General features: G+C 41.5%; 1 protein-coding gene across 1 annotated transcript in view; it reads left to right on the forward strand.

The window, feature by feature from the left end:
- The first annotated feature begins 3,281 nt into the window (after positions 1-3,281).
- Positions 3,282-23,604, forward strand: part of XK (X-linked Kx blood group antigen, Kell and VPS13A binding protein) — a 57,351-nt gene continuing 37,028 nt past the window's right edge. Inside the window, exons 1-2 of the mRNA XM_068533697.1 lie at positions 3,282-3,526; positions 11,431-11,693. Coding sequence (XP_068389798.1) covers positions 3,282-3,526; positions 11,431-11,693 — 508 coding nt within the window. The remainder of the gene's footprint in view (positions 3,527-11,430; positions 11,694-23,604) is intronic.

Here is a 23,604-nt window from a genome sequence, read left to right on the forward strand (position 1 = left end):
GTAATGCTTATATGTGGATGTATTTAAATAAGATTGATTTAAATGATCTGTTTTGTCTCTGTTTTTTAGCACTTTAGTATTTCAATATTAGAGATGTCTTCTGAAGACTCTAGCAGCAGTAGAATCCCTTCGCTCTTGAAAACGCAAATTATACCATGAGTTTCATATAGACTTTCCAGAAGTAGGAGTGGAACATTCTAAGTACAAAAGTTTGGCTTTAGAATCTGTCTGATTAGGAAGGGTAGTCCATTCCCTAAACAGGTAACAGCCTTCCCAACTTTGAACATCTGGGGGAGCTCTACTTGGAAAAGAAGTCTGAATTTTAATCTCATGGATTTAATGGCGCTAAATTAACACAAATTTTTAAAATGGATTTTGTAGAATCCAATTATTAGGGGAAATCATTTAGCAAAGCCATATACTGGGGAATAGTCAAACACCACGTGCTAGTTTTGGAATGTGCATTTCCCAAGTGAATAGAATTTACTTCACCAAAAAGATTTTTCTGCACAATTCACAATACTTACAGAAATATGATTGTATCATTGGAGAAAAAAAAAAGCTCACCTCTCTAATGATACATTTCACATTCACTAGTAAACTAGTGTAATTCCTTAATTATTTGGGGGGGGATGCAAAAGAATAATCTGTCCATAGAATATAACTGCTTATTCCTAACTGTATTTAGGAACGAATATATACTATTATTTAAAGTACTATTGAATTTTGAAGAACTGCTCAATAAATTCGTATTATTAATAAAATTGTACTCTTTACAATACATTTGCCTCAGCACAAATGCAGTTAAAAACATAAATTTATTTTAAAATACACCAAATACTACAGATTAGTTATCATGACTTTAAAATTCTAATTTCCAATAGCATTAAATCCCACACCAGTTATGTGTTGTATATAACTAAAACGTTTAAAGTCTTGCACACAAAATGAGAGGCTTCTTCAAAAATGCCTTTTTTGCCAAAAACAGGTTCTACGACCTATTGCTAATTATTATATTTCTTTAGGGGTACTTTGAAGCGCTTTCAAAGACATATCTGTAGCAGTTAGATCTAAATTTAGAGCGGAACATTCTGTCAGATATTTTGCCATATCACAAAATGTTGTAGTACTGTATTTTATAATGAAACCAAATTCTCAAGTATTCTGGTATATTACGTATTATTATAGCAAAAAACCACTTTCTAGCTGTCTATTATTGTGTATATAATATTTTAAGAAAATAATGGGTATTTCAGTCCAAGCAAGAAAGTATAATGCAATACGTGACATTCAGTTGATCTTTAGTCAAAATCCATTTAGGTATTTGACAGGGAAACTAGCAATCATACGCTTGAATGTATACATTATTCTCAAGAACAAAATGGCAAACGATAATACATAAAGACATAGTCACTGGGGCAAGTTAGCCGGTGTGCAGACTGAAAAGGATCAACTTGCCAATGCTCATCAGATTTTTTGTTATTGGTTGTTCCTGGAAGGGGAAGTGCTACAGTCAGTTGATGTTGCCTCCCCTTAGGTGGGGGACTTGCTCACAGTCAGTGCATGGTACAGTGAAATCTCTTTGGAAGCAGGGTTGAGTCAGAAGCTTAAGAGATGCACCTCACTGTCTTTAAAACTGCTGTTACAATGTTCTGAGCACTGTGATCTTTCCAAATGTGTTTTCTGTATTTGTTTTGTACTGTAGAAAATAATACACCATAAACTGGACTCTGTAGTGTTTCAAGCAATGTTATTTACTGGCTTATTGCCCCCCGCATATTTATGGACAGTTTACTTAATAATATAAAACCTGTGATAATCCTTTGCCTTAAAAATAAAATCTAATGCTAAATATTGAGTGTGCTCTAATAATTTTAAGCTACAGATTAATTTTTCCTTTAACACTTAAGAAAGTGTCAAATAAAATATTACACGAATACTCTGTGGAGTGTTGCTGCCTATTCTGTTCTTGTGACAGTATGTGTATCTTGATCCAGGACATGATGACCTGCTGGGTTCTATAAATAGATATTAGTAATCCTTTTAGAGAATGGGCCTGGCACTTAGCTGTGAGCTGAATACCTCCCCTTAACTCTTATAAATAGATTTTCCCATGCCACAGAAGAATGAAGAAAAACAGCCCTTCATGTTCTCTCTCTCTACAATTTTTGTCTTGATTCCTACTGAATCTTCACATTTTATTTGTGTTGCCATCATATTCCTAAATAGAAAAATGCCAGAGATGCCTGAAGATGGATGAAATCACCTAATTTCAGCAGGGAAAGGGATCTTGCAATTATTCAAGTGCAGTTTCTTATGGAACAGTTAGAACCCGAGTTGTAGAGAGGTTTAGTGACTGCTCAAGCTCTGAGCGACAAGGGTGGGCTGACCCCATCCTGATGTCCAGAAGATTGTCACAGCTCCAATAAATGAAAAGGAACTGTGTTAGTCTTGGGGCTGGCACACAGCAGCAAGTAGAGGGAGATATGGCGTGGGCTAGAAAACCATTTCCTTATTAGGTCCTGGTCTTCGCCTGGCTGATTTAATCAGTTATAGAGGAATATATATTTGGAAGGCAGTTTTTCTGCGAAAGAAAGCGTTGGCTCTTAGGGATTATCACAGATGCTCTTTCACCTTGGAAGCAATGCTTCAGACTTGGCCCAGTGAAAAGGTACATCCTGGGTGCGTGATAATACACTTGTACTTTGAAAAGCATCTGTGTGGTCTGCTTATTTTTAAGTGACCGGAAACGCTGGTCCTTTGAGGAATTAGGCGTTATTTAGGTCCAGAAAAGAGAGACTGGGCTGGAAAGGCATCCTGACCCCGATTCCGGGCCCCATGGGCTGCGGGTTTTCGAAGGGATGTGACGGTTTCCCACGCGAGCGCCGACCAAAGGGCTCTAGGACCCAGCGGCTGCGCGCGGGGCCGGCGGGGCCCGCCGCCTCCTGTGGGGCTCGGCGCGGGCTGTAGCTGGGCGCGGGTTCGCGGCCTGCACACGGATCGTCACCGCAGAGACGCGGCGGGCACTGAGGCGCGCGGGCGGCGCACGGTGCGCGTGGGCGTGGCCCGACCCGGCCGCGCGCCCCGCCCCAGCCCCGCCGGTTTGCTTGACCCCAGGCCCAGCTCCAGGGCCCGGGTCTCGCGCCCTTGGCGGGCAGCGCAAAGCGCGGGAGCAGTTGGGGCCGGGCATGCCGGGAGCCCCCGGGGCAGCCGCCGCCGCCGCCACCACCACCGCTACCGCCACCGCGTCTGTCGCCGGTGCGCGCCGCTGACGCGCGGAGATGAAATTCCCGGGCTCGGTGCTGGCGTCCGTGTTCCTGTTCGTGGCCGAGACGACGGCGGCGCTGTACCTGAGCAGCACCTACCGCTCGGGCGGGGACGGCATGTGGCAGGCGCTGACGCTGCTCTTCTCACTGCTGCCCTGCGCCCTTGTGCAGCTCACGCTCCTCTTCGTGCACCGCGACTTCAGCCGCGACCGGCCGCTCGTGCTGCTGCTGCACCTGCTACAGCTCGGGCCACTCTTCAGGTGCGTGCGGGACCCCCGGCGGCGGGGTCGGGCCTCCCGGGGGAGGGGACAGGTGGCCGGAGTCGCGGACCGGGCCCAGGCCGGCCCGCTCGGCTCCTCAGCTCCACCGTCGCTGTCACAGGAATGCGACAGGAACCTGGGAGAGTGGGAATCGAGCCGGGGCGTACCGCCTTCCTGTTAGGGGCGAGCGTAGGAAATTGCTGATAGTCAACTGAATTTGACGAACAGAAAGGTCAGGTTTATACACTTCGACCTCATAAAAGACATGCTTTCCCTGAGATCAGGTGGGATCTGGCAGGATGAGTTTGTGTCGTGACGTGGCTTTAGGAAGTGGGTTCTAAATGGCCGTTAGAGTAGAAGTGTATACAGCTGATTGAATTTAAAGTGATCAAACACGTGGAGTGTGCCAGGCACTGTTCTGGCGTGTTACAAATATTAACTTACGTAATTCTCATACATGACATACATGACTCTAGAAATCCACGCATCATTTCTTTTCTCTCGGATGTGGAACATACGGGGTTGTAGAAATGTCTTCGGGGCCCTGCCTAACTTCTAAACGCAGTCAATGAAGTTGGAACACAAGTGCCATGAAGACCCCAACACTTGCTGGGCGTTAAGAAACATTTCTGTGACATTTCTGGAACATTTCTGTTCCAGACATTTCTGTGACATTTCTGGAAATTAAATTGTATTAACACAAAGCAAGTAGAAAAATTCCTGGTAATGAAGTAGAGTTTGGCTTATCTAAGGACCATGAAGAGAGTTTTAAATGTGTTGTTTTGATATCTTTCATCTCTGTAGGAAAAGCAAAACAAAGGGTTTCTATCTGGATTAGAAACAAATTTATAATACTGAACTTTAGATGTAGGTGGTAGAAGAATTGGAAGAGGTGGAAAGGCCAGAGACGCAAGAGTGGTAATTTCTGGATGATGGAGTTACGGGTGATCTTCATTTTCTCCTGAAAAATATAGAAGAGTGCGTCATTTACTCCTTTATTATACTTTTCTACATGTTTCAGTTTTTACAGTAAAAATATTTTAACTTTATTAAAGAAAGAAAAAGTTTGGTGCTTTGGAGAGAGAACTTCTCAACTATAAATAAAGTTTCAACACCATAAAGAGACCTATTTCCAGAAAATTCTGAATGGGTCATTGTCTTTTGGGGGGAAAAACAAAATAAAACATAAAAAACAAAGGAATAAACAACCCGCTTCCGTTAACAAGGGCGCTTTCATTCTAATGCAGCTGATTTCTTTCAAGAAGATATTGGGCCCATGCTGAGACACGCAAAATGTGGTTCCAAGCCTCTTAGCTTCCAGATGAAAAGAAAAGCAACTTGATGTTGTGTATTAGCGTGACTTAATATCTTACTGCAAGTTCTTCCTGCTGACTGATTCTACTCTAACTGTAAGACATCAGCTTCACATAAAGATCAAAATTATTTCCCCCAAACAAAGGAGAGTCTCTCTTCCCTTCTAATCGATTGGACTTAGTAATATTTTAAAACAGTTTTGGGATAATTTAGCTCTGTTTAGTTTGGGGTGGGTACTAACTAACCAAACTCATGTTCTTTTTAGGTGAGATGATGATTTTGAGTTCACTCAGTTCAGCTGCATTACATTACACTGAAATGATTATGGGCTAAAGACTACAAACTAGGCCCCGCTCCTTCTTTAGGGAGGCATTGGGAGAGCACCATATTTCATTTATGTCAGTCTTATATTTAAAACTGTAGTTGCAATTTGAAGGGTTGCTTCCTCATTAAGCCTAGGTTGGAACAATACGAACATTGAATAATGTCTTGAAAAAATAATTTTTTCTATTTTAAGGACAATCTTACTGTGAATGATAATAGATATTCTGGAAAACCAGAGTGGGGAAAAGCACCTCTTAACAACAGCAAATTTGTTTATCATTCTTTTACAGTTATGTTAATTTTTTTAATTAATTGGGAGAAGGAGTAAATATAAATGAGTTACAGGTTCAAGGACTTTTCCCCCATTCTTCTTCACTGGTATAATGAGGAAAAATGGTACATAAAAATCTGTCTTTATAAAGTAAAAGCTAAGAAGTTCTAGTAATTTTTTTATTCAAGTATAGTTGATGTACAATATTATGTAAGTTACAGGTGTACAATATATAGTGATTCACAATTTTAAAGGTTATACTCCACTTATAGTTATTATAAAATATAGGCTATATTGCCCATGTTGTACAATATATCCTTATAGCTTATTTTATACCTAATAGTTTGTACCCCTTAATCTCCTACCCCTATATTGGCCCTCCCCCTTCCCTCTCCCCACTGGTAACCACCAGTTTGTTCTCTATATCTGTGAGTCTAGTATTTTTTATAGAACATTGCAAAATGATTCACCATTGTACTTCTCTCTTTAGTAAACTTTCAAAAGACTTTAAAATAATAATAGCCTATATTTGAAGAGTTTTCTTGTTGTTGCTTGCAAAGTGCTTTTACATACAGTATTTAATTCCATCCACTGTAAAACCTTGTGAGCTAACTGTCATTATCTTTTTTTTACAGTTGAGAATTGAGGCTCAGTGAGATTATGCAAGTGGCTTTTCTTTCTTTTTAACCAGTTTGGTGCTTGTGTAGCTTCTCAGAGCATGTGTGTCATAGGAAGATAACGTGGCGTATAGGAAATCATAATCAGTATTTCTTTTGAAAACGTGTTTTTATTAACTACCTTAGAGGGTCTCTGGTACCACAGATTATTTGTGCTGACACCAACATGCATGGTTTCAGCTAAGGAATAAACTCCTTCCACTATGGTGCTTGAAAATGGGATAAAGTGGAAAAAAAAAAATAGATCAACCTGCTGATTACCTACATTAGGAATCAGCAAACTATGCCCCGCAGGTGAAATCCCCCTATGGCCTGTTTTTGTAAATAAAGTTTTATTGGGACACAGCCATGCTCATTCATTTCTGCGTAGTCTGTGGCTGCCTTTGCACTACAGTGGTAGAGTTGAGTAGTTGCAATAGAGACCAGGGCCTGCAAAGCCTAAAATATTTACTCTTTGTAAATACAGAAAATGTTTGCCAAACTTTGGTCTACACAATACTGAAAAACTACCTTGAATGATTTTGATGAAAATACTTAATTTATGGCTACATTTAGACAACTTCTCAAGTAAAACAAAACAAAACAAAAAACATTTGGAGTAATTGTATGAGTCTTGCAGAATTCCAAGAAGAATAGTAGAGTGTGTTTCTTATCAGTTTTCTTAACCAGTAGTGGCAAATAGCAGAAGTCTTAGGGCCTTTCACAAATTTATTAAACACCTACTACATGTGAAACTCTGTGCTAAGATTTTTATTAGTTGGGAAAAACAGTGGATTGCAAGGGGGTACACCTGGGTTTCAGGGCCACCTCTGTGATTAGCTCCTTCTGGGACCTTCTTTCATTTCCATTGGTAGACTGCAGATGCTTTCCATTAAATACAGCCCCTCCTCAGCATCCAGAGAATTGCTTTTTCCTCTGAACCTTCATTTTATTCATTCAGCTCTTAACATGTGCTGGTGTTTCACTTGTTTGTTTTAGTCTTTAAAAAGTCTGAGCTTGATTTTATTATTCAAGTAAAATATATTTGTCGTTGAAACGACAGAAGGGCAGAAAACAGATAAGCATAACTAAAAAAATTTTAAAGTTCTAATTCAGCTAACTAAAGAAAACAATTCTTAATGTTTTGTTGTATATCCTTACTAATATTTTTACAGTGGTAAGCTGGTAAACCGTAAACTCTCTGGGGGGTAGCAGGGCAGGGGCGGAAGCCCTGATTTGCAGTGTTTGCTGATTTCTATGATTTAAATATTGCCATTATGGCCTCTTTCAAGTTACGAAGTTGTTTAAGAACTGGCTCACAAAATTCCTAACTATTGGGCTTCCCTGGTGGCACAGTGGTTAAGAATCTGCCTGCCAGTGCAGGGGACATGGGTTCAATCCCTGGTCCGGGAAGATCCCACATGCTGCAGAGCAAGTAAGCCCATGCACCACAACTACTGAGCCTGTGCTCTAGAGCCTGCGAGCCACAACTACTGAGCCCGCGTGCTCTAGGGCCTGCGTACCACAGCTACTGAGCCCGCATGCTGCAACTACTAAAGCCCGTGTCCCTAGAGCCTGTGCTCTGCAACAAGAGAAGCCACCACAATGAGAAGCCCGCGCACGGCAATGAAGAGCAGCCCCCGCTCACCGCAACTAGAGAAAGCCCGTGTGCAGCAACAAAGACCCAATGCAGCCAAAAAAAAAAAAAAAAATTCCGAACTATTTAATTGTCTCATGAGTCAGTATGAGCCAGCTCAGGCACTTCACTATTTATGTGTATATGTGTGTATGTGTGTGTGATTTGTGTGTATGTATATATATGTAATTTTCTTTTTATTAAAAATGGAATTTTCTATATATATATTCCATTGTAATTTACTCCTTTTGCTTACCAAATATAGGAAACATTTTTATATATCAGTATATGTATGTGTATACATACACAGTCCTCAATTTTAAGGACTGGATAATATTTCATTGAATACATATATTAGGATTTATTTAATCATTGTTTTATTTGAGGACCTTTAGAGTATTTCCAGAATTTTGCTATTACAAATAATGGTATGATTCAAATTTTTGCAGTAGGCTTTCTTTCTAAGTGAGTAAATATATGAGAAATATCTTATAAACTGAAAGTGCTATATAAATATGAGTTGTATTAATTATTTATTATCCTTATTATGTATAGGTCCCATTTTCTTGCTTAGATTGTGAGCACCTCTGAATGAGGCGGGGTATCCAGCTATCTTTGCATTCCCCACAGCACTTAGCGGAGTGCATCTGCATTCATCACATATTTGAGAATAAAGAAGATGGTCAGTTTATTCTGTCTTGTAGTCCTTGTTGTGGTCAGTGGTCCCACAGTGTAATGTTGCTAGGCCTCAAACAGTCCTCAGTCATAGATTTGAGTTTTTCCTCAGGACAAATTCAGTTGGATCAGCTGGACTTGAACTCAAAACCTTGAACTTCATTGTTTTCAGCCGAAAAAGCTGGTCCACGCTGTTTTACATGTTTTCATGTGATAAAGTGTCCATGACCCCAGTGGACAAAATGTAGCAGACAATTGCCTGTCGCTCTCCCTCCCCTTCCTCCCATACTACTAGGTACCTTTTTTTCTCTCAGGAACAAATGAACAAGGATAATAATCACAAAATATATCCACTTTGTACTCACTAAAGAAGTTCCTGCATTTCGTTTCTTACATCAGGTTTTGTTATTTCGAATTATGCATGTATTCTTGTTGCCCTGGTTGCCTCGAGGTGAGAGTACAAAGTTAACAATACTCAATAAAATAAACGAAGCCATAAAATCTTCTGGCAGCATTATAAGGTTGTTATAAAAATGCACGTTTGGGGAAAAAAATGTCCTTTAACAATTTTTAAACCTAAGGCCATGAACATTTTTCTTATTCCTAGGAAAAAAATATTTTTTCCCAACATTTTGTTATGAAAATTTCCAAACATACAGAAGACAACTTGAAAGAATTGTACGGTGAACACCCAAGTACTTGTCACCTAGATTCTACAGTTAACGTTTTATTTCACACATCTGTCCGTTCCTCTATCAATCCCTCAATCCATTTGTGAGTGTGTGTGTATAAATCGTATACGTCAGTACTCTTCCTCTCTTTGATATCCATATCATTACCTAAAGAGGGAAATCCAATTTTAAAAGCCAGGTACTCTATCAGTCTAGAAAGGTGACTGCTTAAGGCTCCATCCCTAGGGCAGGCTTGAAACTCCATAGATAAGACAGAGCTGGCAGGCTTCCAGGCATGATTGACTTTAGTCATGTCCCGTAAAGGCTTAAGAGAGCAGAGATGGTAATGTGGTCTTCCAGGGGAATTCTAGATGGGAAGCTGCTCTGTACTGGGGGATCTTCCAACCATAGCTGCTGGTTTTTTAAATATATATAAATTTATTTTATTTAATTTATTTTTGTCCGCGTTGAGTCTTTGTTGCTGCCCGCGGGCTTTTCTCTAGTTGCAGCGAGCGGTGGCATCTCTTGTTGTGGAGCACGGGCTCTAGGTGCGCGGGCTCAGCAGTTGTGGCTCAAGGGCTCTAGAGCGCAGGCTCAGTATTTGTGGCACACGGGCTTAGTTGCTCCGCAGCATGTGGGATCTTCCGGGACCAGGGCTTGACCCGTGTCCCCTGCATTGGCAGGAGGATTCTTTTTTTTTTTTTTTTTGAAGTTTTTATATATATATATATATTTTTTTTTAACACACACACATTGTATTTTATTTTTACAAGAGATAAATAGACTGACACCAAGCATTGTACATGGATGACCACAACAAAAGCAACAATGATTGCAATTACCAAACATGAAACACACTCATACTATGTCATAATATTGACATTCAGTCCAGTAATCCTCCACTGTAACAGCTCCTTAACTTTGCAGTGAAAATTGATTTGTATATTCTTTGCCTCTGAGTCCTTGTGGGATTTTTTTTTTTTTAATTCAGACAGAAAGTCACAAAAATTATACTCATCCTCATCAGTTCACTCAGTCCCATGTAATTAATTTTTTTTTTTCATCTTGATCTTTTGTTAGCACTTTTATGAGTTCATCAGTTTTTCATTAGAGTTCTGAAAATGCTTATTCATTCAGTTCAGCAGTACAGTCAGTTACCAGAAACCTGTACTTGTCAGGGTCTTTTCCATGAATTTCTTGAAGATGAAACCCTTTTATAGGAACATATTTGCAAAATCATCAGAGTACACCCAGAACTGTCTGTAAATGACAAAAGACTTAAAAATGACCACGGTTAAAGATTTGATGAAAGTTCATAATAATGCAGTTGACAAGAAAATTAGTTATTTCTGAGATATACATTTTAAAGTAATAACTAGGATTATTACTTATAACATTATACCAGAACATATAAGATTTTTAGAAATTTCATGTAATGTCTGAAACATTTATATTAACATATTCCCATACATATTTCCATACAAATACAAATATAAGATTTTTAGAAATTTCATGTAATGTCTGAAACATTTATATTAACATATTTCCATACAAATAAGCCAATGAAAGTTTAGTATTAGTTGTTTTGTTTGTTTTTTTATACTGCAGGTTCTTATTAGGCATCAATTTTATACACATCAGTGTATACATGTCAATCCCAATCGCCCAATTCAGCACACCACCATCCCCACCCCACCGCAGTTTTCCCCCCTTGGTGTCCATATGTCCGTTCGGCAGGAGGATTCTTAACCACTGCGCCACCAGGGAAGTCCCGTAGCTGCTGTTTTAACTGAGGTGATTTGGGACATCTGTTGGATGTGAAAAAAATATATGTGCATATATATATATATATATATATATATATATACACACACACATATATGTGTGTGTGTGTATATACATGCATACACACATACCCATATACTGTATTATCTCCATAACAGCACGGCAAAGTAGGTTTTATCTCTGCTTTATAATTGAGGGAAAGGGCTTGGGTTAAATGACCTGTCCAGGGCTGCACAGCTAATATGTGTCAGGAAGGGAAATGGAATGTTTTTCTGTGGCTCTGGAGCCTGAACCACTTCCCATTCCATTCTCTACTTGGTTTTCTTGCCTCAGTGGCCTTCGGTGTCACCTCTGAATTTGGTTCACACTCAGGCCAGTTGGCCTGGTGGAGGACCTCAAGAGGACTGCATGCTCAGAACTGGTCCTTAGAGAGGATGATTTTAGAGGAGGGGCTACAGTTCAGAGTAACCAAGTCAAGGCTTTGAGAATCAGGCTAAGTGAAAGCAGGGTAACTGAGAAAAGACAGAATCCTGTCTGCCTCTGATTATCATGACTTGCTGGTTTGTTTCCAGGTGTTTTGAAGTCTTCTGCATCTATTGTCAGTCAAGCCACATCGAAGAGCCTTATGTCAGCATCACCAAGAAGCGACAGATGCCAAAAAATGGCCTCTCAGAGGAAATTGAGAAGGAAGTGGGCCAGGCAGAAGGCAAGCTATTCACCCACCGATCTGCGTTCAGCCGGGCATCAGTGATCCAGGCTTTCCTGGGCTCAGCCCCCCAGCTGACCCTGCAGCTGTATATAAGCGCCCTGCAGCAGGACGTCACTATCGGAAGATGTATGTATATTTTTTATTTCTCTTTGCATTTGGGAATCAAAGTGGAGAGCAAAACATAAGGTTTATTTTGTTTTAGGCGAAATTCGTTTATATGTGCATTCAATCCTAAGTCTGTGTTCCAGTTACCAAGCTCAAAACATAGTGAGTTAAAATAATAACGACATTTATTTTGCTTATGAATCTGCACTTTAGGCAGGGCTCAAAAGGGCTCACCTATGCTCCACTGTGTATTAGCTGGGGTGGCTCAAAGATGCGGAGTTAGAATCCATTGAGGACTCATTCACTCGCATTTCTTATGGTCGATGCTGGCTGTTGCTCGGGGCTTCAGATCTTCTCCACTTCATCTCTCCATGTAGGTTAGTTTGGGCTTCCTCACAGCATGGTGGCTGCTTTCAAGGGCAAGTATCCTAAGAGTGAGAGAGGGCCAGGTGGTAGAGGGTCCCTTTTGTGATCCAGCTTTGGAAGTCATGCAACATCACTTCTGCTGCATTTTCTTTGTTGAAGCAGTCAGGAATCCTGTAGGGGTTCAAGGGAAAGGGAGGAAAGGAAACTCTGACTTTTGTTGGGGAATGGCAGAGTTCTAGAAGTTCACTACTGTGACCATTTTGGAAAATACAACTTGCCGTAGGCTGAAAATACAGCCGCCAGGGGCTGGGCCTCTTTGGATTTTGCCTCTGTCATTCAGTGATAGTTGTAAACCAGCTGAGACACAGTTGGTTGTAACAGCTTCTTTGTGGTGAATGAGGGAATCAAGAGCACTCTCCTGTTTTCTTGAAGTTCTAATAGGTATCTCAGCTTTAAAATGAACACAGTTCTCTAACCTTTGGGCTATTCTCACATCATCAAATTGAGGGCAGGTTTTGATTAAGCCAAATTTTAAAGAAAAAACCTGTACATGCATTGGACACAAGTGAAAAACCTTCATATGAAAAGCAGAAATAATCCTTCACAAATATTAATATTATTAGTAAATGAAAACCAGATATTCTGGTAAGTTTTGCTATATAGATAAACAAAAGTGAGTTAAAAGCCTTAGGCTGAAAAAATACATATTTAAGACAGCACTGAAACTGGAATCTTTTAAAATAAATCACTCATTAATTTCACTTCCCTAAGTATTATCCTCTTTCTGCCTATAATCTAGGCTGGATGGTAAAATGTCTTTAATTTATGGCTGGGTCACAGGATATTTGCATGTTACAACTGTATCCCTTATCCAGGTTACCTCAGAGTGACTATGATTCTTAAGATATATCAGGACTTTAGGTTGAGATCTTGGACCTTGGTGGATTCACATTTATGTGAAAATGCCTCCCACAGCCCCAGGTAGACAGTAGGTGCTCAATAAATGTAGCAGCAGCCTTGTTCTCTAAGGACTTATAACTAGAATGGGCATTGACCAAGGTGAGTCCTCTGCATGCCACTATACCCTTTTCCCAGTTCATTATTTTTCCATGTGGCAGGAACACAGCAAGAGACCAGATGTGGTGATAACCTATTTGATTTTTACAAGTAGATTCAATTTTTTCCTCAAGTTATTGAAAATGAAGATTGTCTTTCAGTTCAGAAGTTGGCAAACAGCAGCCCATGGGTGTAATCAGGCACTGCTTGTTTTTGTAAATAAAATTTTATTGGAATGCAGTCACACCCTTTCATTTACCTGTTCTCTATGTCTGCTTTTTTTGTTTTTGTTTTTGTGTTTAGCAGAGTTGAGTCGTTGCATAGTTGCAACAGAGAAAGTATGGTCCACAAAGCATAAAGTATTTACTGTCTGGCTCTTTACAGAAAGTTTGCCAACCCTAGTTACAGTTTTTCAGACAGAATTCTATTCAGGAAAATGAAATGTCTATCTCATAAAATATGAGATATCTCATAAAATGTCAGTGTCACAAAGAATGTCTGTGACATGCCCCCCAAGAACTTGGAATAAGTCCTCTGAGAATTAAACGATCAATCAAATATATAGAGAGAAAGGAAGTGGGCATGGTCCTCTTAAAAATATAGATGACTGCCATTTGTATAGGTTTTGACTAACCCTAATCACTGCCTTAACATATCTGAGGAAGGGATCCCTCACCCGGAAGGGGAAAGGCAGTTATAATTGGAGGACAGGCTGGGGTGTGTCACAGAGGCAAACATTGGCAATATCTATCATATGATTAGGAATGCATTTGGTGCAAGGAATAAACACTTGGCTACAAGGTTAAACAACCCATTATTTTGCTTATCTAAGATGAAGTTGCAGTTAGGCCGTTGCTGGCATTATATCAGCTGCTCACAATGGTAAAGTTGATGTTCCTGAAATTCCATTGGCCTTTCTTTTGGGTTGCTACTGCATAGAATCCATCATAGCTGCATTCAAGGTAGAAAGGGGATGAAGGCAGAAGGGCGAGTGTCTTTCTTCCTTTATTAGTAAGTAACAGCTTTCCTAGAAACCTCCCTGATAGACTTTATTTAGGTCTCATTGACCAGGACTGGTCACATGGTCACCTCCGTGCAAGAAATGCTAGGAAAGCCGGGCATAGAAATGATTGCCACCGGTGGCTTACAGCAGCATTCCTTCAACTTCGCTGATGTTGATTAGAGTCACAGGGGGGGGGGGGGGCGCCTGTTAAAAATCTACGGATAACCTGGAAATTGTGATTTGCTGGGTATGGAATGGGAGCCTACGATATGTCTCTTGATTTTTTCTCTTTTGTTTTTTAAATAAATGCTCCACGTAATTTTTATCTTCAGCAAAGTTTGGGAACACTGGACTAGACTAGTCACAACCTGCCCAGGGTTGGGCCCCTTGCCACCCACAAGGAAATTATGTTTTCTTAAACTATAAGAGGAGGAATGGATATTGAGTGGGCAGCTAACAGCATCTGCCACACCATGTGTCCAGACCTATAGAAATGTGCATTCTTGACAGGAGAGGGACATGAAGTCCATCAGAACCTGACCCCATTCAACTTTCAAAGTCTATATAACCCCTTCTCTCTGATTCTATGCTCACTGAGCAAACATTGATGAATTTGGCCTTGGCAGAGCTTAGAGGGGAGGTGGAGCCGGCCACATGGTCCACTGGAGAGGTTTTTGTTAATTGCAGTATAATGCATATAACATAAAATTCACCATTTTAAGAGTACAATTCAGTAGATTTTAGGATATTCACAGTGTTGTGTAACCCTCACCGGTATCTAATTTTAGAATATTTTCGTTACATAGAAAAGAAATCCCATACTCGTTAGCAGTCACTCCTCATTTCCCCTCCCCAGACCCTGGCTATCACTGACCTACTTTCTGTCTCTATGGATTTGCCTATTGTACATATTTCATATAAACGGAATCATACACTATTGGAGAGGTTTTTTCCCATAGTCAGTGAATAATGGACACTGTCTACGAGCCTCAGTCTTTGAGTGAGACTAGTCAGCTCTCACGGGCTTGATCAAGTCTCTGGACCTTGGAGGACAGGTTGGTCTGAGGCCCAGGTGAGTGCACCAAGGTTACTGTGTTCTGTGAAGGCCCCCGCATCCTGCCATTTGGCCTGCCTGGATCTCACAGTGCCCTTGTCTCTTCCACTCAAGGTGGTCTTGTTGGTAGTAAAGATGACTGTTTCTCAGATGCTTGCTTTGTGCTAGGCACTGCGATTGGCATGATTGTGTTTCATGTTCACAGCATCCCTGTGAGGTAGATCTGATTACCTCCATCTTATTAAAGTTGGAAATTGTACTCATTGTCTACCAGAGGAGGCAGGATTTGGGGTTAGATTTATGTGAATTCATTCATGAAGTCAATGAATATGTACTGAATACGTTCTGTGTTCCTCACCTTGTGCTGGGTTCTGAGGATAAAGTGGTGAATAAGGTGGACCGGCACATATCCTTTTGGAACATGATAGAGAAACATGAAACAGATAATTAGTCATATACTTATTTTATTTCAGGTAAATCCTGCAAAGTGAAAGTCCTGTGTAAGGGTCTATCGGGGGAATCTCACCAAGTCTGGGAGATGAGGGAAAGTTTTCCAGAGGAACTTAAGTTGAAACCAAAATCTGGTAGATGAGGAGGAGTCAAATGAAGGAAAAGCAGGAAAGGGCATCCCAGCATTTCAAACTTTATCCCAGAGGCAATAGGAAGCCATTGATGATTTTTAAACAACACAGTATCATGATCAGATTTAGTTTTAGAAGCTGATTACTCTGGAAAATGGATTGGAAGGGGATGAGGGGAGAAACAAGGAGGCCAGGAAGTGGGCTGCTACAGTGGTCAAGTTGAGAATGATAATGGCTTGGGCTGGAACAGGAGAAATGGGTTATTGGAGCCATATTAATGATGTAGAAGTGGAACAAGGTGATGATTGAATGGGAAGGTGAGGCAGAGAGAGATGTCAAAACTGGTTCCCAGGTTCCTGAAATATATTATTTCTTTATATCCTGCCTCATTACAAAAACAGGACTTGAGACAGGGCTTATTAGCTAGTGCTGTGATACTCTCTGTGGAAGATACCCTTCTGTCCTCTCTTGTGGACACTGGTAAATTAAATAGTAATATTATATAAACCTACCATCTGCAATTCAAGCAGTTCTTGTGATTACTAAATATTACTGGACTTATTTTTGAATGTATCCCATTGTAAGCACAATTATAAATCTCATTCTCAGATGAAACACCTAACCTATGATCATTTATTTGAGAGAGGAACAGAGTTAGCAGTGGCTGAGTACATGTTTTAAGATGTATAAGTATATAAATTCTGTCCCAAGTGATAGACTCAAAAGTACACACAATTCTTATAAACACTCTACGTGCTGTGTTAGGTTAAAAAAGAAGTTGTCACATCAAGTGAAGAATAAATCTAGTTGCTCTCCTAGCAGTGTCAACATGTGGCATTTTCTCCTGTTCATCATATGCTGAAGTGCCACCCTCTGCTGCCTCTTGGCCCGTCATAAAGGACTGATCAGAGGCTGTGCAGCCGGCTTGAACAGCGGCATCAGTGGGCCTGGGTTCACCATCCCAGTTCCCCACTTTCTGGCTACATGATCTTGGACATTCATCTATTTCCTGTGGGCAGCAGCTTCCTCACCTGTAAAACGGGGATAATCAGCGTTCCTCCAACTTGGGATTTTCCCAAAGACGAAGTCACCGTGTGCCTGTAAACTGCGGCTTAACACAGAGCCTGGCACAGGGCACGCCCTTAACAGATGGCTGCCTGTGTCTCCCTCCCCGTGTACCAGATGCTCAGACAGGTTTCCCCAAGGTACCGCTGGGCCTGGTTCTCACGTGACTGCTGGATGCTTGGGCCTCTGGCTGTGAAAACCCCGGCCTGCCGCAGCTCGAAGCTCGTGGGGGGACGAGAGTGAGAGCGCCTCCCGTGCAGGGGGGGAGCCAGGGCTGCATCCGGGAGCCAGACCGTCCTCGCCCTGCCTGCTCCCCTCTGCCTGGTGACTCGCCGTCTCTGCTTCCTTGTACCATCTAATAAAGCTTGGAGCTGACTGAGCCTTTGCCGACTTCACAGCAGTATCTAGAGGAACAGTGTCGGGTGTGCTTAGAGCTCAGTGGAGTAGGTGCTTGTTTAATCCAAGAAACTTCTTGACACCTGGTGCGCATTCAGCCAAATATTTACAGAAGCCTCATTGCCAAGCTGTCCACCGCACAAATCTGTGATTGGTTAGAAGAGCCGTGAAGGCCTCCTGGCCTCAGCCAAACCCCCCTCTTGCTCTTCTGCTCATGTGAGTGGCCAGCAGGCCCCTCCCCCACGACTGCAGGTGGAGAGTCACCTTCAGCTGGTCACATGAGGGCACCAGCAGTGCCGCCCCGTCCCTGAAGTGGAGCCTCCTGGTGTCCAGGGCATGCTTCCTCATCTTCCAGTGACCTTCAGCCAACAGGGAGATGCCTCCAGGGTGGGTGGTGCCAGGGAATCAGTCATGATACCCAAATCCTGCCATGTTGGTTAAACAGCGTCTGATTAGGAAAAGCTGTTCATTTTGGCTTATGGCCGTGGCTTGTTTTAGCACAAAGCATAGTCTCCTGGATACCTCACCAGAGGAATTCATTAAGGGCCAGAGAAGTCATAGTAGGTGGGTAAACCACATCGGATTAGCAGGTCTGTGTGCTCAGGGGGTCCCCTTACAGTCCATGCCGTAGTCAGCACTAGTGGTGGTCCCTGGGACACCTGCAGGGAGCCAGGCCTCCTGAGCTCTTTTAGACTCTCTGTGTGATGTCCGAGTTTGGAGGTTGAGCTTTACTGACCTCGTGTTGGCAAACCTTCTGCGGAGTCACCTGGACATGGGAGAATCAGGCAGAGCTATACCCCCACCCCTGTAAGAATCGTGCTTCAGCTGTGCCTGTGGCTTTCACAGGAGACATGCCCCCCCCACCCCCCGGCCAGCACGTCATCAGTCTAACTGCGCCCCCTGCCAAATCCCCTCCTACATGGGACCGGGAATCGTCCACGCAGGGGAGGAAGGCAGGCAGAGGGTGAGAACCACTGCCCCTGGGAAAGCATGAGGCACCCAAGTTTAGGCTTTTTGTGCATTTTGAAGAGGTGGGAAGGGGGATGGTGAAGAAGGATTTATTCTAACGTGAGCCCTGCAGAGAGAACACCAGTGGCGACCAGTGCCCTGCTGGGAGTGGGGAAACTAAAACCGGAGTGAGTAGGGACAGAGGCTGGAGGGGGTGTGGCTGCCGAACCAGGTCTGTGGTCAAAAGCGGTGTCAGGGCAGGCCGGGGTCAGACACCAGACACGGGTCAGCACACGGGAAAGCATCCCGTGGGGGACGACGCGAGCCCGCGAGTCGAGCCTGGAAAGGTCTTGGAGAGTAGCGTCGGTTTGCTGTTGGCATGAACACGAGGCCTGGGACCCTGGCTGGCCTCCCACTGAAGACAGCCTCTGAGAAGAGAGGTGTTTTGAAGGCCCAGGCTCCCCTGGTCCCCGAGTCTGACAGGTCCTGCAGTCATGTGGCTATGACTCTTTAGAACAGGCCTTTTGGGCCCCAAATTAGAATTTTAAAATGAGGGACCTTCTAGTAACCTCTAATACATTCTTTCCTAAAGCATAAATTGCAAAGTGGCAGCTTACAGACCTAATCTGGATGGCATTTGTTAGTCCTACACAGGCATCTTAAAAGAAAATTCATAAGCTGCTGACATTTAAAATCACAGACTTTTTCCCTGAATATCTGGATTTCTGGCTTCTCTCGTGAAATCAAAATGTCTGGGTGTCCATGTGGTTGCAGTGAACTGGAGATACGAGATGCTATCCCATTAAGGTCAGGCCTCTGGTCTGCCACTTGTCTCTTTTGGATTTCATGTCTCAAACACTTCACTCACTTCTAGTAACTGTCTGGCCACTACAGAGACTTGAACTTGTTACTCACACCACAGATTAATTCTCAGCTCACAGTATTCAGAAGGATCAATTTTCTCATTTGATGATGTATTATATATAGTACAGGGCTTCTCAAACTGCCTTTAGTGTAGGGCCAGTATTATCTGTTCTTCTTGTTCTCATTCCTTATGAACTGATAGGAGGTCCTATTATGCATGACTGATATACAGCTCACATTTAACTCATCACTGGAGTACCACACCTCCAGGACTGGTGTAGACCCTATTCACTGGATGAGCCCACTCGCTTAAATATTGGGGTGAAGCCAGATTGCTATGTTTCGAAATGCTGACTCTCAATTTCCATTTTTGGAGCTGGCCAGTAACAGACAGTTCCTTGACCAGTACCAGTCTGCAATCCACAGTTCAAACAGATTGAGATAATGAATTTATTTTATTCTTTTAGGGGTATGGTTTTAAATCTAAGGAACTTCATTTTGTATCATTTAGTATTTCTCTACCGTTCTTCGTGAACACGGAAGATTGGTTTCTCTGATATTTAGGGTTGTAGAATCACTGTGGGGAAAATCTGTCTAAACTTCTGTTAAAGCAAAATCTACTAAAGGAAACCAATTTGCAGCAGGGAGACAGGTTAGATACTGCGGTTGTGAGAGACTTGGGTTCTGAGATGTAGGATGAGAAGAATTCACCAACAGAACTGTGGAAGAGAGAGTCTTCATGGCACAAAAGTGCAAAATAGTGAAAGAAGAAGGGGGAAACTGGGTTCTGGTCTCCCGTGAGTGTAGTTTACTTGGGGCACGTCAGCTTCCACGGCTATAAGATGAGGAGGTTGGACTAAATTATCTCAGAGATCTGCTCGAGGTGTACAGTTACCAGTCTGCGATCTTTTCCTAAGGAAAGTTCTCTACTGAAAGTGGGTGAGTGGGGCACAGAGGACAGGGGTTGTTTTTTAGCGTCTCCATTTTACAGCTGAGGCCACTTTGGCCCAGAGATGCCGATCAGCTCTCCCAAGGTCACGTGGCAAGTGGGTCCACAGCAGGGACGCGAGCCCAGCCCTGCTCCCTGTTGTTGAGCCTCCTCCTCTCCTGTGTCCTGAGAAATGGGTGGTCTCGACACAGAAAGGGTTTAATGGTCTCCCCTGGGGAAAAGAAGCCAAACTCTTCAATATAGAGGTGTCAAGGTGTCTTGGGTTTCTAGGAAAACATTCTCAACAATTCACTCTCAAGAACTTCCACTTGTGTTTTATTTGGAGGCCAGACAGATTAGGATCAAAGGACTGATTTTATAGTACAGGTCTTCAGACTTTGTATACCTAGGCCTTGTTCCATTGGACAGTGTGAGAGCCGTGTGATGAGTCCGTTTCCTTCTCAATTAAGGTGTTCTTGGAATTCTGACTCTGTCCACTGACATGGTCGCAAAGGGGATTATGTGATGACATCAGAAGCCTGTGCTCAACAGCCTTTTCTTGAAGTACCTGAGTTACTGTCCTTTTCCACAGAGTTCTGAGACCGTCCTGCTTTGTTGAAGACAAGATTTCTGTCCTGTAGCTGATTGTAGGGCCTTCAGGGTAGCCTCAGAATTAATAAAAATGTATCTGGAGATGGCAGAGACTTTAAATGTCTGGGGGTCACTTATGACTTGTGATAATTTTCACAGGTGAAAAGTCTGGTAGGAGTGCATAATGAAAATGGTACAGTTGAAGAGGAAAATTTTTGTGACATGCAAAATAGGATAATAAAGCCAATCCAAAAAAAAAGAGGTATGGGGAAAATATCTGTAAACGTAATGATTAAGCCTGTCTTCAATGAAGTCTAGAGTAGATTTTAAACATCTTTTTTTTTTTTTAATTTTTATTTATTTATTTATTTATTTATGGCTGTGTTGGGTCTTCGTTTCTGTGCGAGGGCTTTCTCTAGTTGTGGCAAGTGGGGGCCACTCTTCATCGCGGTGCGCGGGCCTCTCACTATCGCGGCCTCTCTTGTTGCGGAGCACAGGCTCCAGATGCGCAGGCTCAGTAATTGTGGCTCACGGGCCTAGTTGCTCCGCGGCATGTGGGATCTTCCCAGACCAGGGCTCGAACCCGTGTCCCCTGCATTGGCAGGCAGATTCTCAACCACTGCGCCACCAGGGAAGCCCCCAAACATCTTTATTTTAATAAAACTCCATAGAAGGGTTTGCTGTGTCTCCTCATTTTAAAAGCACTGGTCTAGAAATTGCTAGTAAAATTTAAGAAGAAAGGTGTGCCCAACTATTTTTTTAATTTACTTAAATATGACCAAAAACACTATAATTTTGTTACCTAACACCGTCAGGGAAGGCGCCAGCAGGACTCTGATAATTAGAAACGTATAATGGACAGTAAGGGTGCTGACAAATATCCAAGAACTTCACTTACAACATAAAACTTCTGAAATATTGATATTAATAATATTTCCCTATTCACATTTAATCTAGGGAAGGCTAATACCTCTTTTGATTTGACTTTTTTTATGCAACTAAGCAATACTAACATAGGAAATAAAGCGAATTATTTCTAACACCTCTCTTTTTATAAGGTGAAAGAACAAATCTTTTTTACTTTCTAGGGGCCTCTGGGAAATCTCAGACAGTTTTAAGTCCAAAAGATGTTGTGAAGTTTCTTTCACTTTTCATTTTGGATTCAGTGTTGGAAGGCAAAATTGAAAAATTTCCAGGAGGTTTGAGAATTAAGATAAGATCGTGGGTGTCTGAGTACATGAATGATTATAGCTTGGTTATTTATTAAATAAAGTGACAATATAGCATTTAATTAAATACAAAAAAATCATTAGCACAATTGTAAATGCAGAACTTCTATTGTTTCTTTTACTTTAAAGAGAATAATCAAGGGCATGATAAAGTCATAGCAAAGCATTATTGTGGTGAGATATCGAATCTCTGCTATTTGGACAGATTACGTAGAAGGTGAAGTGGGCGGCTGGATAATGACCCCAAAGATATTTAGTTTCTAATCCCTAGAACCTGTGAACTTTATATGGCCAAAAGGACTATCCAGATAAAGAGATTGACGTGAAGAGTATTGTAGATTAGCCAGGTGGGCCCTTAATGTAACGACAAGTGTCCTTAGAGGGGCAAGAGGTGATTTGATTACAGAATGAGATGATAATGTGAGGACTGGAGCAAGTTGCTACACTGCTGGCTTTGAAGATGGAGGAAGGAGCCACTAGCCAAGGAATGCGAGGTATACAGCTCTAGAAGCTGGAAAGTCAAGGAAATGGATTCTTCTCCAGGGCCTCTGGAGGGAGCATGGCCTTATTGACACCTTGATTTTAACCCAGAGAAACTGATTTGAGACTTCTGGCCTCCAAAACTGTAAGAGAATAAATGTGTGTTGTTTTAAGCCATCAAGTTTGTGGTAATTTGTTACAGCAGACATAGGAAACTAATACAGGTGCAGAGTAACCTCTTATTAGGAGCAGACCAATACTACAAAAAAACTTTCTCATTTTCACAGAGAGCAAATAAATTCTAGGTTTGCTTCAATGTAATATTTCATTTTAAAGGACCCACAATCTCTTTTTGACAGTCTTACAAGTAAACCCATCAAAACTGAGGCAGATTTCGCAAAGTTTTAACACAGATATGTGTCACTTTTCAGATTCTCTTTCCACAAACTTACAGCTTTCTATATTCATTCAGGTTTTTTTCTTCACCATTCTTCCTCTTCTCCATTCTGGAACAAGTCATTTTACTTCAGGACAGAAACATTCCCTTTTTTGCCCCTAATTTTAAAAATGTCTCATTATCTTCAGACTCCTAGTAGAGACTCATTCATGTAGAGTCTCATTTACGTAAATTAATTATAACTTTTAAGCACTCACCTGTATTTCATGGAGAAAACTAGGGGGTTGATCATTGTAAATTTCTGTCATTTTAGTAGAGCTCATGAATACATTCAACCCAGCTTTATTCAGCCATGCAATTCCTTTCTATAGTTTCACATCATGGCAGAAATGAACATATTCATTTACAAACCCAAAGATATAGCCTCTTTGTAGAATATATAAATAAGAAGCAAAAGTATATAAACTCAAATTATGCTTAGTAATCAATGTTTTAATATCCTTTCTTAGACATTTTCTAGGCATCCATTGAATTTCTATAAATTATCTCATAATATCAGTCCAGAGACTTCAGCTATCTAAAGATTTTGGAAATGCTCTTCAAGGGGACGTACTACAAAATCTCATTACTGTGGAAAATACAGGTTTGTCAGAACAGTGACTCGATTTGCTTAAACATAAATTGACTTTTTTTCATAATCTTAGACCTTCAGTAGGAGTAATTCTAGCTCATTTGATCATAAACCTGTACAAATTTAAGAAAAATATACCCAAGAGGCTTAAAAATGTATGCTTGTATTATACTTAACACTGATGAATCAGAGAGGACCTAGTTGTCACTAAACCCAAAATATTATACTAGTCGTCATTGTCAAAGATTTACATAAATTATGTAAATTTGAACTATTAAAGTATTCTAAAATCTAGCACATTTAAAATACTAGTAGTTCAATTTTTTTTAAAATTTATTTTCTT

This window comes from Eschrichtius robustus, chromosome X, assembly GCF_028021215.1.
Source record: "Eschrichtius robustus isolate mEscRob2 chromosome X, mEscRob2.pri, whole genome shotgun sequence".
In the NCBI taxonomy this organism is placed as follows: Eukaryota; Metazoa; Chordata; class Mammalia; order Artiodactyla; family Eschrichtiidae; genus Eschrichtius; species Eschrichtius robustus.